Here is a 19082-nt window from a genome sequence, read left to right as displayed (position 1 = left end):
CCGTTTACTGTACAATCACTGGAAAGAATAATTAGCTGATTGGGGCTGCCGTATATTTGCTAATTTAAAAGGATATTAAAACCGAGATATAAAGCTTCACATATGAAGCTGTTTCTCAGACTTGAAAGTATGGATTTTAGATTTTTTATACAGGGCTCTACATAATTCTACATAAGACGCAAAAGACATATAAAATTTAATTTTCATTTAAACTGTTACAAGTTACTGTTACATTTTGCTCTATATACTCCTATAAATAAATACCTTCTACCGATGAAGTGATTAAATAGCATTTATATGTCTTAATAAACTTTTTATACAAAAAGCTATGAAAAAAAAACTGCTGCATAATATTAAAATATGTAGCTTTATTTTCATAGTTTTTTTCACAAATATACCTACCTATGTACCTACAACATTTTTCTATATTTTTCGTTTACAACACTGTACTAGGTTTATTATTCCATACACGGTGGCGTTGACTCTATCCATACGTTCACACTCCACATGAGTTAAACTTATACGTGTTCGAATTTTTCAATAGCTCAATTTATATGCAATTTATTTTAAGCCCAAACTAATGAATATTTAAGGCTTATCGAACAAATACCTGATTATGTAAATAGTATATTGTTATAATAGCATCTCAAATAGACTTCTATAACTATAACCTTAAAATTTTATAAGAATTTTTTGAGTAGATAGTAAACATTTTTGTTATACATATAGTGGGTACACACGTACGCACATGCTCGATAAACTTGCTCGATCTCGAGCAAGTACGAACGTGTGTACCATGCAAGTCTCAAGACAAATGCTCGAAGCCAACCATTTCAATCCAACAACTTCGATTCGAGCAAGATTCAAACCTCCATAATTTTTGCTCGATGTTCGAAGCAATCTTGTTTGTACGTGTAGCTGCGACTTCGAGCATATCAGTCGTGAGCGAGTGATTAATCGAAAAGGTTGTGCGTGCGCAGCTGAAATGTCGGACTTTCGAGCGTTTACTCGTGATTTTGTGGAACAATTTATAAACATGTATCGAGAAGAAGAGTGTTTATGGAAAACAACGTTAAAAGAGTACAGCGACAAGGGTAAAAGAAACGCTGCATATGATCGTTTCATTTTATTATGCAAAACGGTGGAACCAAACATTGACAGAAATGGAGTGATAAAAAAAATTAACTCTCTAAGGGCATCTTGGAGGAGAGAGAAAAAAAAATTTCCCACCAAACACAACAACGTATCGTCCATTGCTCGAAGAGTTTCAACGCACACTGAACATGATCTTCGCGCAAGCTTTTACGTGTAGACGCGAGTTCAAGCATGTCTGTGCTATAGCTTTGTTCGAAGAGACTTGCTCGACTAGCAAGTATGTACGTGTGTACCCACCATTAGTATTCTTGATTTCATAATATTATACCAACGAATGACGATGCTACTTTCAAAGCTCCAACTGAAAGCTCTTTTCTTTATTTTTTAGAACGGTGAATTTGATCAATTTTATTTACTTTTATGTTCGTGTGTGTAAAAAGCTTAAATTACTACAACAATTATTGAGTACGTTATCAGTAAGTCGTGTCTATTTGTATGCAAACAAGCAAATTAGGACTTCAGTCAGATAAGCCCATATGGTCACCGCGCCTGCATGTTTCGTTTCCTATAAGGCTTGGCCTAATAGAACTGTAACATGTGCGATATCTTGATAAAAGTATGCAGTTATTTTCAATTTTGTTAGTGTTTTAATTTTTACCTGGAGTTTTAGAGTCCCTTTTATTTTATAATGTAGGTAATACGGAATACCCCGTTAATTAAAAGTTAGTACCTACCTTAACGGTAATTTGGTGCAATAATGATATTTTTTTTCCTTTTAGGTCAATTTTAACTATTTTAATGGACAACAGTTTATTAAACATAATAATTTTGATTAAATGTGGAATTTATGCCTAAGTGATATCTTGAGAGCTTTTTTTACAGATTTTTAAAGAGACAAAATGTTTTTAATATAGATGTAGAGATCAATCATAAACCGGCCTTTTCTTTTTTTATCTTCATTTAGCAAAGAAAATCGTTGTGCTATTTTAATCGTTATTAATTGTAGCCCATACTTGAAACACATTATTGTACTTGCGATAAAAAAGATCAAAGCAAGAATCACACGGCACGCCTCTATAATCAATAGTCATAACAAAAAGAGGGTTAATAATAATTGCGATTTTATAACAATGGATCAATGTAACCTTCGCAATCATTAAGTATTGATTTGGCATTTTGAGTCTAGTCTATGATCTGATGAATAAGACGTGGGTGGTGTATAGACTGCAGAGGTTCGTACGTTGGCGGGAGCACCCCTGGGGTGTGGTACCTACATTGTAACATGAGTTTAACGGTTACGTAATATATTAGGATAATCTAAATTTATTAGTAGTTTAAAACATTTATTAAACTCTAAGCAGGGTTGAAGTACACTAATGATATCTAATGTAGAGTTATTGCATTATGAAGTCAACATTAATTAAAAGTTTTTTAACAATTAGATCATTGATGAAATAACTAAATCAATTTTAACGGTACCTACTTACTAATTTTGTTAATCAAGTTTCACGTTATAAACATAGGTAATCTATACATATAATAAATCTGTAGAAGGGTCAATTCTGTACATTGAAAATATTGAAAAAATAAATAGCAGGGGGTGTTACTGGATCGATACCAAACCCAAATATGTGATTAAAAAATTTTTTGTCTGTCTGTCTGTATGTGAAGACGTCACGTGAAAACTAACGGTTCGATTTCGGTGAAACTTGGTATAATTATACCTTATTATCCTGGGCGTAAAATAGGATACTTTTTATCCTGGAAAAATACGTAGAAAAAAAATTAATCTTATTTTTTCAGTTTTATCCATAGACGCGGTTGTTCTGTAGAACCGCGAACACACGTTGCGTATTATTATAGGCCTAGCCGTATTTGGGTCCAACAGATATTTATAAGATGTCATTGTCAGAGTTAATCAAAATGGAGACCATCCACGCGATGACCGACATCCGCGCGGACGGAGTCGCGGGCGGAAGCTAGTATATAATATAGGTAGCCTATAATGTCTCATCGATTGCAACTTGATTTTAACCTGAGTCATGAACACGTTGTTGCAGCTATGCATAATTTTATGTTGTATTTTACGATATGAAATTCTTAATAGTATTTTTTGTGTTGCATTATAACATATTATTATACTTCTATAATGTGACCAATATCAGCCTGTTCGACCGTGATATTTAACGTCTTTTCTACAAAATATTTATCATAACGTGTTTATTTAAATTCTGATTATAAATTTTATTGTAGGTTTTAAATTAATGCATAATTGTCATAACTGACAGAATACCATATTTATGGTCAGTGACCTTAACTCAGAACAATGTTTATTTCACATTCTAAATAAAAATGACGGTTTACGTTAATTTTTTACGTACATAAAATTTAGCAGTCTAAAATTGTTTTATTTTTGATTCAGATATGAATTTAAAAAAGTAAATATCATTTACAGCATTTTACACGGTAAAGAAGCGAAGCCCTGAAGTGGCGTGAAACAATGCCTGTAATCAGGGAGAGAGTTACACGTGCACTCTTCCGGCCCATTAGCATTGAATGGCGACGCGTGCGCAGGCTCGTATCATTGTCACACGGCCGCCATCAAATCGACTCCAGAACGGAATACCACCGATACTCTCCTTATTGTTCTCGATTCCATGGCGAATTAATGAAATTGCCCCATTTGACACGAACATAAAAGCTGAATATATCTCCTTCGTGCAATGAATACAATGTATCGTGATCTTCGATTACAACATGTTCGAAATAATATTATTATAAAGCGACTTACCGGTAATTCCAAGTAATCGGCGATGGTGTACTTGGCGGCGCCTCGTCTGATGTCCGCCAGTGCAGAGAAATGTTCGTCTCGTCGCATCTTCCGGCGCAACAGCGATCGAGCGTACGGGTACGCAGAAAGGTATTCACCGTATGCATCCATCAATTCACCCATAAACAGTTGCTTCAATAGAATAGTACTCTCATTCATTTCAACTTCCGTGGGCGGGGGAGGTAGTTCTCTACATTTAATTAACTCTGGAATGCTTTTCGGAGCGAAAGTATTGATCCCACTAGAAGACTCGCAAGACGTGTACGCGCCGGTCGAATCGCTCGAACCGCACTTCGAGAATGGAAAAGCGGACGAGGTTCCGCTTTTTTCACTACTAGCGGAACTCTGGCGTGTTGTGATCGACTTTTCATCGAAGTCCGGATATTGCGGCTCAGATTGACTCTCGGTCGAAGGTGATGATTGAGCGACAATAACATTATTATACGCTGCGTTTTTTATACAATCATATAAATCTTCTATAGATTCATAAGGTGTCATACTACCACAGGAGTTTTCTTCGTCGTCTCTTAATGTCTCGTAAATCTCTTCGTGACGCCTTGTTACAACGGGAGTTAATGCAGACTCTGACCGGCTTCTTTTTACATTTGGTACTTGATCATATCCAAAATCTGCTGGGTTAAGGAAGTCCCACCGTACATTAGACCAAACATTTTCTGTAATATCAGCTGATATTCTATGGTCAGCACAACATTGTGCTCCATTTTTTAACCTCACAGTGGTAACCTCTTCCGACTCTTCTACTAATGAACTATCGACAACTGCCTCGCCGTTGTCTACAACAACATCAACTACAACTTGACGCGGGGCAACACCTAGTGAAGATGAGCTTGACCTGTTATCATCATCTAAGATTTTATTATTTGAAGGTTGTTCACTATATATTGAATTAGCCATGTCAGATGCACAATCTACGTCATGTTGGGATAAAATACCCTCTTGAATCAATTCCGTCAAAAGACTCGACTTCGATTCATTTTCAATATTAATGGAGTCTAACTGTGTATTAAGAGCGGCAAGTGTGTCGTCGTCTTTATCTTTAGCAGGATTGCTTTTTAGTAAACCAGAATCAATGTATTTTCGCATACGTTGTGTTAATGCTTCGCTTGCTTCTGAAACTGACTCTAAGTAGTAGAACAGCAAGTGATATTCTTCTTTGGTAATAACTGCAGCTCGCAGTAATGGCTTGCCATAAAGTTCTACGGCTGAGAACAGCATAGACGCTGAAACAAAAATTATAATATAAATATACCAATTAAAAAATAATATTAATCGTCCATGTAATATTTAAGCATCTAGGTGGTCCTTTAAATGCGTATGTTGTTTCAACTTGTAAACGTTTAGCATAAGCATACTAAGATATCTATGGTCTGTATGTGATCTATTAAGTATCTGTGATATTCCTTTTTATGGTATAGCAACTGGAGAGGCGAAACTTGGTCGCATATATTTATTACACGGAGTCTTTTTATACGTTTACACATAAGGTATTAACCTAAAATGGCGTATGATTTTAAAGCCTTATTCCGCGATAATAAGGATCAAGTATCGGGACGACCGACGACTTCTATCGGTATGGCGATCACGGCGACTGCATTAGCTTTGCATACGAGTCGCTTCTGCGAAAGATTACCGGACAATAGCAACGGCGTGCGTACACGTTTCAATATTGCCAAACCGCTTTCTACAAACATAGTTTGCTGATGGAATACTTAATACACAACCGACTCGTATTGACGAGCGCTCCAAGGCACAAGGAAAGTTAAGGAAATACTTTTCATAAGATATGACTCGCTAAGAACTATAAGTCAATGTACGAGTACTCATTCAGTTGTCTTTAGAAAACTTTATGGTCATATTATCGTAGGCGTGAAAGTCTAAAGACACGATATTATGAATTAACCTGTTCAGAATTGGTACAGGCACTAGATTTCTGTATTGAATGTACTTTAATAAGTATTGGTTGCCAGTGAAACTAATCGAAGCTATTATTGACCTTATTTTTATGGTTTTTATTTTGTTACTTACACCTGATAATTGATTGACTAATTTTTTTCAAACTCAAACTCAAACTTTTGAATGGTTTTAAATTGATTTATTCGATCTATAATCAATAAGGCATCCAGAAAACGGGTATTATGTGTAAGTATTATAGGTATCATTATAAGCTCACCATATATTTTCTCCCAAGCCAGAAAGACTTCTAAATCCTTTCCATCCCACGGTGGTGGCTCAAATTCGACAACGATAACTTCTCCTTCCAGGCAAATTGCTGGCGCCCTTGGTTCCACAGGGGCCTTTGAGCCTCCAAGGAACAAGAGCGCAGTGGGAGGTGACACTGCGTCTTCTGGTGGTGGAATAGGTCCAGCAATAGGAAGAGATAGCGGCACTGACAGAGGTCCAGATGGAAGCCCAGCTATAACAACTCCAGCCTCTTGTAGAGGATCGTTGATTACTTCTGCAACTGTACTGCTGCCCCATACTGTCACCTGTAACAAAAGAAGCACGTTTTAATTCGTAATTAAGTCTATATTTTTATAATACGTAAAAGATACACAAAATGTACGGTAGGTAAGATGTTACTCCAACTATTTAATATTTATGTAGATTGGTTTTTATAAAAAATATTGCATTATTTACATAGATATATTGTAACAGTAGCAACTTTCCGATTATAAAGTTTTGGGAATTATAATGTATAAAAATATAAATATGTACGAGTTATTTCAACAACATTATTTAGATTTTTTTCTTGTTCGAAGAATGCGTCGCCACTGTTTAATAGGTAAACAATACATTGTATAATTCTAATTTTGATACGGGGTTCTGGATTAAAATTCCTTTTTAAGTGCACAAATAGCATATCAGAAGACTTCTCAAAACTAATCAGCTCAGGCATCTTAAGTCGACACAAAAAACAAGAGCTCGACCATCTCGGATATCTGTTACTTTTTCTTCGAAATGAAACCGTTAAAATTGTTTAACTACCTCGCAAACGCAATGTTTGTTAATATTTATAATGTCATTAACCAAGAACGAAATTAATGATTTATTAGAGCTGTATTAATTTTTCACATTAAAAACTGTAAGATTAAGATTAAGCTCTTACCTTGAATGGCTTAAAACTGGTCAATTTAAAAGCTCAAAGTTTTAATAATTGGTAAACAACAATAAAATTTAAAACCCGTAAATTAGGGCTCCAAGAAATAAATCCTTAAGGTATGTAGGTAAGTAAAAAAAATAATCCCGTGTTAAGAAAATTAATTGAACAAGGAAATCTCGCAACTCGAATACCTCAAAGCGCACATTAGCCTAAAATGGAAAATATTTATATTCAGGAATGAAAATTGGCCAACGGGGAATGCGTGTACATTACGAAAAGATACCACGCAGCGGTTTCAACTTTAAATACATGCTGATGTAGATGTTTATAGTATACAACATGTAAATGCTGGAGTTCCGAAGGCCTTGACTGCCTGAGTTCGAAGTTTTTTACTGGCTATGACGTAGCGTTCAAGTTATGCACGATTCCCCGCGGACGCCGCACCCAAACCGAAACCTACAGGATAATGCGTTGATATAATTTATCTTCAACGAGAAAAAATTAAAAAAAAAACATCTTCGAGGCACACTACGAGTTTCGATATTACGACGCGAAGACGAGCGCGTGTTGTTTTATTTTACGTTCAGATTAAACGTCGTCAAATTTAATTATTCTCCGCCTTTTTTACTTGATGAATATGGGTATTGACCATTTTATTATACGGTCGTGTTAATCATACAACGGACAAGCAATTTATTGGTATAAAAATTGATTACCTGGAACTCGGTAGCTGAATTTGTGATGAAACTACCTACATAAATATTATCTCCTGTTATCTGATTCAATTTATGAGTAGGTTTGTTTCCTGTTGAAATAACAGTAATCGTCTGATATAAACAGAAGATTAAACAAGAATGTGATATAATGTTAATAATAGGTAACAAAATATGTTTTTTTTTTAATATTTATTCTTATTTATTTATAACGAAAAGGGGAGGTTTACTACTTTCAAATATGAATAATATATAGGTACATATATGTGAATTAAAAAAACAATATTAGCCAAGGAACTTAGGTCCCTTATCCTACGTTATTAATACCTTAGCATCACAGATTAATAATTATTGATAGGTTAGATATTCTATTTTTTTTTTTCATTAGATACACACCTTTATGAATGTGCAACGTTTCTGAAAATATTTCCGTTTAACTAATTTAATTCAATTGAAAAATAAACAACATTAAACTACGAAAAAATTATTTTGGTTGTGTTGCACCTAGTGCCATCTACATAAGATGCGCGATGCATACGGCATTTGTTGGAGCGCCATCTATGGTTACGGTGTTGCACCACTTCGATTAAGATAAAAGTGATGTTTCTGAGTTTTACTAGTTTATACCTAGATGGCGCTGTATAAAAAAAATGCAATTTATGAAAAATAAAAATAAAAATTGACAGTATCTTCATGAAAATTGTGAAAACTTTATATAGTTCAGGATCCATCGCCCATTTTTGCACTTGATTACTATCAAGCCAATTTTTCGTGAGTAGCTTTATTTTGATGAGACGGACAATAATTTCATGTATGAAACTCTCGATAGTGGTAGCTAACAGAGGTAACAAGGATAAAATATTTTGATTTGGTGGTTTTCAAATATTTATTACTAAAAATGTTATTTTTTTTCTTCAATCTCAAGATAATTATCTAAATTATTCGAAAAAATATTTGTCCTACAAAATCTATGGTTTGATCAAAGAGTCCCCTCATTCCAATGTGTATCGATAACGAGTTCATCATAAATGATTACTAACCAGCTGATTTTTTTGTTTTCACTTATTTAATACTTATATAATTCAACAGACATAATATTGTCCTACAAATTGCGTAATAAATATTTGAGAACCATCAAATCAAAAAAATTTATCCTTGTTACCTCTGCAGTAAGCTACCACAATCTAGAGTTTCGTACATGAAATTATTGGGCGTCTCATCAAAATAAAGCTACTCACGGAAAATTAGCTTGATAGTAATCACTTGCAAAAACGGGCGAGGGATCCTGGACTAATATTTACTTAAATGCATGGATACATTCTATCTTTATTTAATACTTATCAATTATTATTATCTAAACCTATATGTGTAGGCAGTAGGATAGGACAAAAAAAGTTGTTTTCTAAAATTTTAAGTTTGAATCAGAAAATAATTTTCCTCTTTAGGAACGGAAATGGCGAATAAATATACAGAATCTGATCCAATTCCTTGAGTAAACCGCTTCTTTCGTAACGTTAAACATTTCATAATATTTGCAGATTAAAATATGAAACGAGAACAACTGCTTAAGTAATGAGATATGATTCATAATCTTTTAACCGATCAATATGAAAAATCGATTTTTTATGTTGTGGTCCAAATTGTTTTTATCAGCAATTGACGTGCTAACAACTTACCTACAACCAAAATTACTTTTGCAATAATGTAGTAGCACAGACTAATAATAATATACTACGTATGTAGTAGAATTAAAGATGCAATATTATATTGTAAGTACCTAGTAGCCCTTCAATTTTCATGTTAAAGTAAAAAATAAATAAATAAAGGCTATCGATATTTTTATGATAAATTACTATTTATACATGTTATCCATATAATCAATAATATAATATTATAAATTGCAATGTTTTATCATCGCCGTCATTAGGTACATTAATTAACTATCGACGAATAAAATATGATCAATTACTAGGTACCTACTAACTGGTTACTTTTATAGAAAGTATTATTTTTTAGAAAAAAAATCATTCTCTCCTTTCAGACACACTAAGTATTAAGTATTAACTATGAACCTACTTATAATTAATATAATAGCGTTTGTACGGGGCTACTAAGTGGGTACATAATATTCCAAATTGACTAGCGGGATCAGCATCATCACTACATAGTATAAAACAAAGTCGCTTTCCCTGTCCCTATGTCCTTATGTCCCTTTGTACGCTTAAATCTTTGAAACTACGCAACGGATTTTGATGCGGTTTTTTTTAATAGATAGAGTGATTCAAGAGGAAGGTTTATATGTATAATAACATCCATTAAATAGTGGAGAAGTACTGTTATTTTTGAGGTTTCTAATGTGATGTCGTAAAAAATTACATTTTTACCGCTTACATTGCAAACGCAGGCTGAACCCTACGAGTTTTATCAAAATAATGTACTAAGTATTATACACATTGAAAAGGTCTACAGAAAAGTCCGCGATGGCATATGTCTATCTCTTATGGATAACCCACAATAACTTCTTTTTGTCATTTACTTTTTACGACAAATAATGGCTAATTTTCGAAGCGATTTTAACCAATACAGCATTAATCCTTAACCAATTAAATACCTTGAGTACATTGTTCATTTAATATAGATCTAGATGGCCCTTTACACCGTATGATTTAAGGGAATATTTTCGAAGATATTACAGATTTAAAAATTGCGGGACGTAGCGTTTGCGGCGGTACCGGCCGGCCGCCCGGCTATATATTTTATACCCGTGCGAAGCCGAAGCAGGCCGCTATGTTTTTATATTCAACGTTCACAGTTTTTCTGTAGTGTATTTAGTATCAGCAATGCACCCGTGCGAAGCCGGGGCGGGTCGCTAGTTAGATCATAAATCAGTGCCTACAAATTTAGTCGTGAAAGCAAAGCAGCCAGACGGATGTTCACATACATATATAAATATATAATATTATAACATACTATTAATTACACGCTAATCTCTTTTATCGTACCATATCCATAAATCCCGGAAAATCATTAAATCACGTTTCATTGATAAAAGGGTTTATTTTAATAGAATACGCAAATAAAAACGAGGTTATACTTATTGATCGATATGTGAAAACAAGTCTGATTAAAATATTGAAATTCGAGCGCGTACACATATGTTTTTGTACTGATAACATATAATTATGTACAAAGCGAAGCAGAAAGTATGTCAGTCGGCGACCTGTCCACATTCGTTCAGTGACTATATGTTTTAACGTGCAAGTGAAAGAGATATTATATATTAATAAACGAAAGCTGCATCCTACTTTGCATGCATAGCACATAAGTACGTTATAAATTAATATTTGACGTTTCATAGAAGGTCATGCCTTCTGACATTTTTCATGCGGTTTTTTCGCACGTGACATTGCAGCTTCCCATCAGCGTCCACTATTCAATATTCATACAAATTGGTTTAACTTTAGCGGTATCGTTGTAGAGCAGTATTTAAATTTTATGATTGTAAATTTCGAATTTGAAAGTAACGTAACTATTTCATTCTAAAAATAATTTCACCATATCAATAGTGGGTAGGTACATAACTAAGATAAAAATTATAAGTTAAATGTTGTTATTTGTAAATCTGAACCTAATAAGTATGTTATGTATGAGGTGTTTTTATTTATCAATGAGGTAATCGCAAATTTTGTAATTCAAATACTGACCCATATCCATGAATAAAAGTTCAGGAGGAAACGTGTAAATGGAACGCAAATAGCATAAATCTTTATTACAAACAAGTCGTGAAAAAGCGATTTCGGTGATTTACGAAAACAATATTGTTGATAAAATCGTGATATAATAAAAATCTACCTATATAACAACAACAACGGAAAATATTTATTGTGCACCACAGAGAAAAGTACATACATTACTATTCATTATTATTACCTACAGATAATTTTTGAGCTTTAATTATAAAAAAAATATTACTTTAATTGTAAAAAAAATTTTCTTCGTAATATTATTATCTATTCATAGTTAATTCTATCAAATGTCTTTGCAATTTAATACATAAAATAATTAACTCGGTTTAATACTTATTCCGGGAAGAGATATGATTTGAATTACATTGAAGTAATAAAATAAAAAAAGCTGCACAAAACTAAATCGCTCTACCTGTATAACGTTTCCCAATAAGCAATGAGTCAACATCAACATTGGCTATAAAAACTAGTTTCGATTTATCTATGTATGTATTATCAGACGAAACCCTCCAGCATTTTTTTATTAAAGAATACGTCTAACAATCCTTATCTTTTTGAACACAATTGTGGTCTTGTCATTCACATTTGATTAATTATGTACAACTTCTGAATAACATTGAGTCAAATAGCTCTCAAAAGAGGCTCGCTCGAGGAAATTACATTTGGAACTGATATTTTCCATACTTCGCTAAAACAGTTTTAATGAAGATCAATATAAATTAGGTTACATAAATATATAGTATAAATTTTATTAGAATTATTTAAATTGGTTCTTTGTGTAGCTTTTAACGGAACGAAATTATCAAAAGATAATAAGAACTGTAACACACTCTAACAGTTCTTATTGTCTTTTTATATCTTCCTAAAAACAGAAAAGTGAAGCAATGCAACTGTTATTTGATGAAATTATTATCATCTACTAGGCTATCCCTCTAAGTCCGTCTGAGATGAACGGGAATTAAAATAAAATACCTATATTTTTGATAGAAAAAAAAAAATTATAGAATGAGAGATTTTTCATATTCAAGTCACTCATAATCAATAAAGTCTCGTTAATGATAAATATCTTATTGATAAAAAATGTAGTTATATTCCATACATAAAATCGATTTCCGCGTATGTAGGCGCGTCAAGGCGTATGTTATTTAAAGATACGAGAAAGGAACAATGCAATATTTTAAATAATTTAATAAATATTTATTTAATATATATTTGTAAAAGTATAAAATAAAGTTGGACCTATGGGTCCAGGGCAGGTGTTTATTTAGTCTCTACCTTGCTATTTAGATTTCTAAGGTCTACCTATTTACAGTTTTTGCAACTAATAACTGCTATATATTTATAGATTACTAGCGGTCCGCCCCGGCTTCGCCCGTGGTACATAATATTTACGTTTTCTCTACATAAGAACCATCCTCGTACTTCAAGGAATATAATAAAAAAAGAATTATCGAAATCGGTTCAGCCGTTCTCGAGTTATGCGCTTACCAACACATTTTGCGATTCATTTTTATATATAAGAGATAAAATAAGAGATTTCGCGTTATCTTTACCTAACTGATAGATTAATAGAAGAATGACGAATATTGTAAAGTAAACAATTAATTATGAAATTTTCTATGGTGAATAATAACGCTTCTGCTTCCATCGATGACACGTCTACTCGTTGCATAAAGAATAATAATAATCTACTAACAGAAACACAGATAACAACTGACATCAGGTGATTTGAAATACTGCCTGCTCTACAATTCTGTAGTTAGTATTTTAAACGTAGAGACAAGCTGATTAGATGCGTATAATTAATCAATCACCACGCACGTATCAATTATAATCATACAGCTATATACAAAAAGAAACCGCAAATATAATAACATCCTCGTCACACTTGGATCGTCTGACTTTCTTTTATTTACAAACAAACGCTACCATTTGATTGCGATACTCTTCAAGGGTCGTTAACTATTAGGTAGTGGAAAATCGTTTCCGACCTTTGTCAACCTTTAGCTGCTTTCTACGTCTGCTGGCATACTGCACGAATTTCAACGTCGGATATGACACGCTCTCTTTACAGGGCGCCCTTTTACTGTACTTTTGACCTAAATGAACTGAATCGGAAAAAGATCAGGTAGTGGGCTTGCATCATAAGAGCATTCAAAATAAATTAAGCAGTATTTTTAGCAACTAACAATATTTTCTACAAGTCTCCAAAGTATAATTTTGAAGGAATGAATTAGGTGGGTTAAATATAGATATGAGCTGTACATAAGTTTTGCGACAAACAAATATTTATAAAGGAAACTCGCACTATAAATATCTACTTAAAAACAAAAATATTATAAAAATACGAATACGAATATTATTACGAATCACAATTTTTAGAAACAGTATCAAATAATGGCGTTCATATTATGAGTTTGATTTGGTAATAGGATTTCAACCTGATTAATATTTCACATATATTTAGTAAACTACGATGATAATATGAGAATAATATTCAATAACATTATTATACTCGGAAATGGGAGACGCGAGTGTGATTCATTGATACGGAACGATCATTGTGGACGGTTACTCAACAAACGTAATAAATAAGGTTATATACTAGTATTATACTATCTGTGGCTATACTTTATTATAAACAGCGAAATCGTTAATATCAGATGAGTCAGTAATCAGTAGGTACATATAAATTTAATTATTTACCAAATGTGGATTTTGTAAACATTTCAATCATTAACCTATAATTGTACCCCTGTGAAAAATATTCTTATCGACCTTGCTTTCTCAAAGTAAACAAAACAAATATTGTAATGCAATTATTTTTGTTTGATTATCTTATTTTATACAATTTAAAAAGCAAACATAAATTTGTTCTCTACATGGGTACGCACTACGCACAATTACAAAAATGTATATTTTTAAAGACATTCCTCATCAGATTGGAATGTTGTTTAAACGTTGAAGAATTAATCAATAGTCAATGGTAATTCTTATAATAAATCTATCCATCCTTATGGGAGAGAGCTGATAATATTATTATATATTATGTAATTTATAATATATTATAATTTTAAGTCGCATAACATTTTCATAATAAACACATTATGCTGCTCGAAATGATCAACAATATTAGCTGCAAAATCTCAATAAACGTGACCGATTAGCCACAATCCACAACCTGACTGCCATAGATAAAGGCTCGTGCAACCAAACCAGTTATTGGTACCAAAGGCATTTGTATCTACTGGATATATGGCTATATCCAGCGCTGGATTTACAACACGGCAAAGAATAATTAGTATCTATTAACATAGTATGTATAAAGTTATAGTATGGTATTAAGCAGGGCGGCAAAAATTGGGATGTTTTTCCTTACCGATGACCGATGTTATAAAAGTAATAATATCTATTTAAAAAATGTGTGTTGTAAACAATTGATATTTCACGACGAAGACGGTGATAGAAAAAGAAACCAATATTAAACCCTAAGATTAAACCATGATCAAAAAAAAAAACACAACAATCTTAAGTATTTACATCTTTGCAAAGACATTCTACTAAATGTCTTTGCAAAGATAAGCTGGCTAAACGACATTTTTGACTACCAGGGAACAGCATTTAGGTTAAAACTTAAATCCGACTCTGGGCATACTCTATATAGCATGCATTCCTAGCAGATAAGAGATCAATGACTCGTTAAATATAGAATGAATACTATCAAATTGAATGGCATTTACCGTTTGCATAAATTTCAATTTATGAGATGATGCATTCCCGTTTATGACGAAGAGTGACAGATACAAAAATATTTACACAGTTATATACATTACATTATAACAGCCATAATAACAGCACTTATGCAAATTTAATTAGGCAGCATAAGGTTATCAGATGTGAGAAATACAAAAGTTACTACCTAAGTAGTAAGCTGCCTATCTTTACCAGTAAACTAACGGCGAACCAGATATGTTTTAAAAAAATTAAAAATACTTTTTTTTAATTAATTATATTTCTAGGAAAATAAAGACTAGATTCACAATCTCTTTACGCTATTTTCACTTAAAAAAGTGATTATACAGCTTGAATTTAATTACATATACCGAAGAAATAAGATTTTATCCAAGTTTTACATCGTTTTCCTCATATTAAAAGGATTATATCCTTCTCGTAATTCAGTTTCGTAGAATCGAGCGGCTCAATCCTACATAACTTGTTTTCGTATCCTATGCGAGGCGTGACTTCGTTAAAAGAAACCTAAAAAGAATAAAAAGTAACATAATCACTGGCCTAGTAATTTATTTACTCTGTTCAATTTTATTTTTAAGGGGTTGCTTTGTATGCAGTTTATGCTCATAGTTTGTTTTTATGTCTACAATTTACCTGAGTCAATTACAAGCAAGCATAGTGTGCACAACGTGATTATCACAAAGGAGGTAATGTAGGACGATTTTTTACCTTTTTATTTCACAAAGTGGTAACAAGCACATGCTTACGTCATGGCAAACGACTACCAACGTCCAAATGCATAGATAACACTAAATACTTTTAATGAATGGAAATATAAATTCATATTTTATACCTTAGATAAGGTAGAGCCTAAAAATTCGATTAGTGCACAGGTGACCCATTTCATACCAAATTATTGTCTCAAAAATCTGAACAATATCTATTGGCGAGAAGCTAGAGAATAGTTGTGGACACAGTATATTTTGAGAGTCGAAGTAACAATGTAATTATGCAATCGGCTAGTAAAAACGTTTCAATTGATTTCTATTGTGCCATATAAGAACGTTAACGAATCGCACTATGCGTCATACATTTTGGCGACCAGAGTTGCTAATAAAAATGCAAGGCAGACAAACAGTTTACCTTCAATGGTATGGAAAAAGTTGAGTAATACAATGTACTTAAACAATGCAAAATATATCCGTCGTACATTGGCTGAATTTTTATCGCCGTTTTCCTAATTTCTTACAAAGGCACATGTAGTACAAACCACATTGTTTATATGATAACGTTAATTACTCATCAATATTGTATGACCGGTTTTTAGCACCGGTTCTTATTTGACATAATTTATACTCATAGTTTTTTTAAGGTTTTTTGTAAATATAGGTCCTCAAATTTCTATATTACGTACATACGTTTATATTGGATGCTAATATCTAACCAATAAGTTTAAAGAATATCAATCGCTTGTGTCTTATTTGTGATAATGCACGTTCTAAACTACAGCTGGCGAACACAGGTCAATAAATTAAAATAAAACAGACTCTACAAATGAACATATGTCTTAAACACAGCTCAACGAAGTAACCATAGATATTTTCAGTCTAATATCATAAAGAGCCACACCTTAGATTTTCACCAAACTGAGATAAAAACTTGGACAAAAATTTTCGACAGTATAAGTAAACCCAAATATTCATAATCTCTTCTTCTTCTCAATCCATATTCTCGATATACGTATCCTTTGGTCGCTAACGAAGACCTCATCGCTTTTATAACTCCGCCATTATAATTACTCATGTTTAAAAGAATATAATAAATTAATTAGAAATTTTATAATATGTCTCACTGATTTCATAGAATAAAAGTTTTAATATTATAAAAGGTGGACAGGATATTTTTTATTTCTTTTTTCTAACGCAAACTTCATTAATATTAAATTAAACAAGTTTTTATCAAAAATCTTGTCCAGTGTTATGTAAAAAAACATTATTTAAATATTTTATAGATAACCAGCTGTATATTATGTGGCTAAATGTTCACTAGCCATTAATTCATCAGATTTTGTGTCTCATAATAATATTATGTCTATACTTTTTAAAATGTATTGATTTCCATACTTTCGTGTAACGAATTTTGCATAATCCTCTCATAAACTATATAACAGACTTGTTATTTTTATAATCAGCAATATTCCAATTTCCAAGTAAAACCAATGAAGCGAATATAAGCTTGTTAACAAAACTTGTCAATAATTACGTGCGTGGATAAGTAATTGTTTGATACGGGTATCTTATAAAACAGTTAACTATTACCGTAATAGAAAACTGATTGCGTGCTCTGATTTAACCGAAACATCTAGACAATTACAGAAACATCATAATATATCGACATATGATTAAGTTGTAAATAGAATATTCCCTAGCTAAGTGCATAATCTTTATTCACTGAAGGAATGTTTCTTGAAACCTGTATTGTAGATAAATAGTTAATTTGATGACTTAATTTCTTGTCTTTATGGTCTTTAATATGTTGTTGTAACAGTTAATGATATAAATAACAATAAATTAACTTTTGGTGATCTACGTAAATATGCTGTAAGAGTCAGACTAATAAGACAATAAGACAGAATGCTGAACATATTCCCATGTGGCTATGGCCAGCACTTATTTATATAAGAATTATAAGCATATAATTCTTATATAAATAAGGCTTGTAGGTTAATCGGATCGGATTTGTAAGGAATACAATACCGTCCGCACATCAGTCAGCCTTCTTGTTTTAATATTACTCTCTAAGCTTTAAAACCTCAGGATCTATGAATGAAGAATCATAATAATAATGGCACCAAGGTCTCTTTATTTAACACGATACCTCTAACCTAGATTTGAGTCGCTGCGATGATAATAAAATCAGTCAACTATGAAATACTATCATTCATTAATTCTTAGTTTTAAAATCTGCAGAAAAACATTTTAATTTATCACGCAAATAAATTAATTTAAAATTTGACAAGGCGTCCATTTATAGTACCAACCTACCTATTTTATTGTAAGTTGGTAGATATTCATAACAATTAACAATAGTTTATATGCACATAGGAATCCGCACTTCGTTCTTTACTCACTCCTCGGTATTTAAGTAATGAATAAACAAATCAACCGCTTCATTCATGTTTTGCATTTTATAATATTTATCATTATAGAGGATATCGTTGAACTCATTATACATTCGTGCAAATGTAAATATAAATATTTATTATTTATATAGAAGAGATGCAGAACATAACTTGTTCTCACAGACATCGGTAGGAACTCGAGTGAGTTTAAATCATAAATTAGCAATAACCGCCTGTTTAACTTCAGCTTCCGCATTACATAATACTGTTATATATTCAAGGGTCAGCTTATATATAATGTGACACTGATTTTATAGGTGTATATGCAAGTATATCATATATGTTATGATTTAGATTGATTGATTTTGATCGTGATAGACACTCAAAAAATATCGCTCTACATCTCGACGACGACGTGAATTTTGTTATACATCAACCAGACAATAAAGGCATCAAACATCCATAAACTGTATTTATAAATAATGCTATTCCAATAAAAAATGAAGGGAAGGAATTTCTCAGAACTCAGAAGGAAGTCCAGAAGCCTTGTTGCGACATTCATATTAATTGGCTTCATCTGATGTCCATTTTATATCCATTGTGTTTTTACATTCTAACACTATTGAAGTAATACTGACACTATTGATTAATTTATATTTTTCTACATACTTTCTAATATCTTCATGTATGCTCTGAGCTCTCTAGTGGGTTTCAGTATTTTTTTATC

The 19082-nt window shown here is 32.4% G+C and overlaps 1 protein-coding gene across 1 annotated transcript in view; it reads right to left on the bottom strand.

The window, feature by feature from the left end:
- Nucleotides 1-19082, bottom strand: part of LOC149901220 (uncharacterized) — a 117722-nt gene that overhangs the window by 72565 nt on the left and 26075 nt on the right. The window contains exons 2-3 of the mRNA XM_090111757.1: nucleotides 6117-6432; nucleotides 3887-5166 (exon numbers count right to left, since the gene is read on the bottom strand). Coding sequence (XP_089967883.1) covers nucleotides 3887-5166; nucleotides 6117-6432 — 1596 coding nt within the window. The remainder of the gene's footprint in view (nucleotides 1-3886; nucleotides 5167-6116; nucleotides 6433-19082) is intronic.

Source organism: Colias eurytheme, chromosome 17 (genome assembly GCF_061535395.1).
Source record: "Colias eurytheme isolate Ceu_HAF_F1 chromosome 17, ilColEury1 Martin Lab GWU primary, whole genome shotgun sequence".
NCBI lineage: Eukaryota > Metazoa > Arthropoda > Insecta > Lepidoptera > Pieridae > Colias > Colias eurytheme.
The sequence above is the reverse complement of the archived record's forward strand: the minus strand, read 5'-3'. Positions and strand labels throughout refer to the sequence as shown.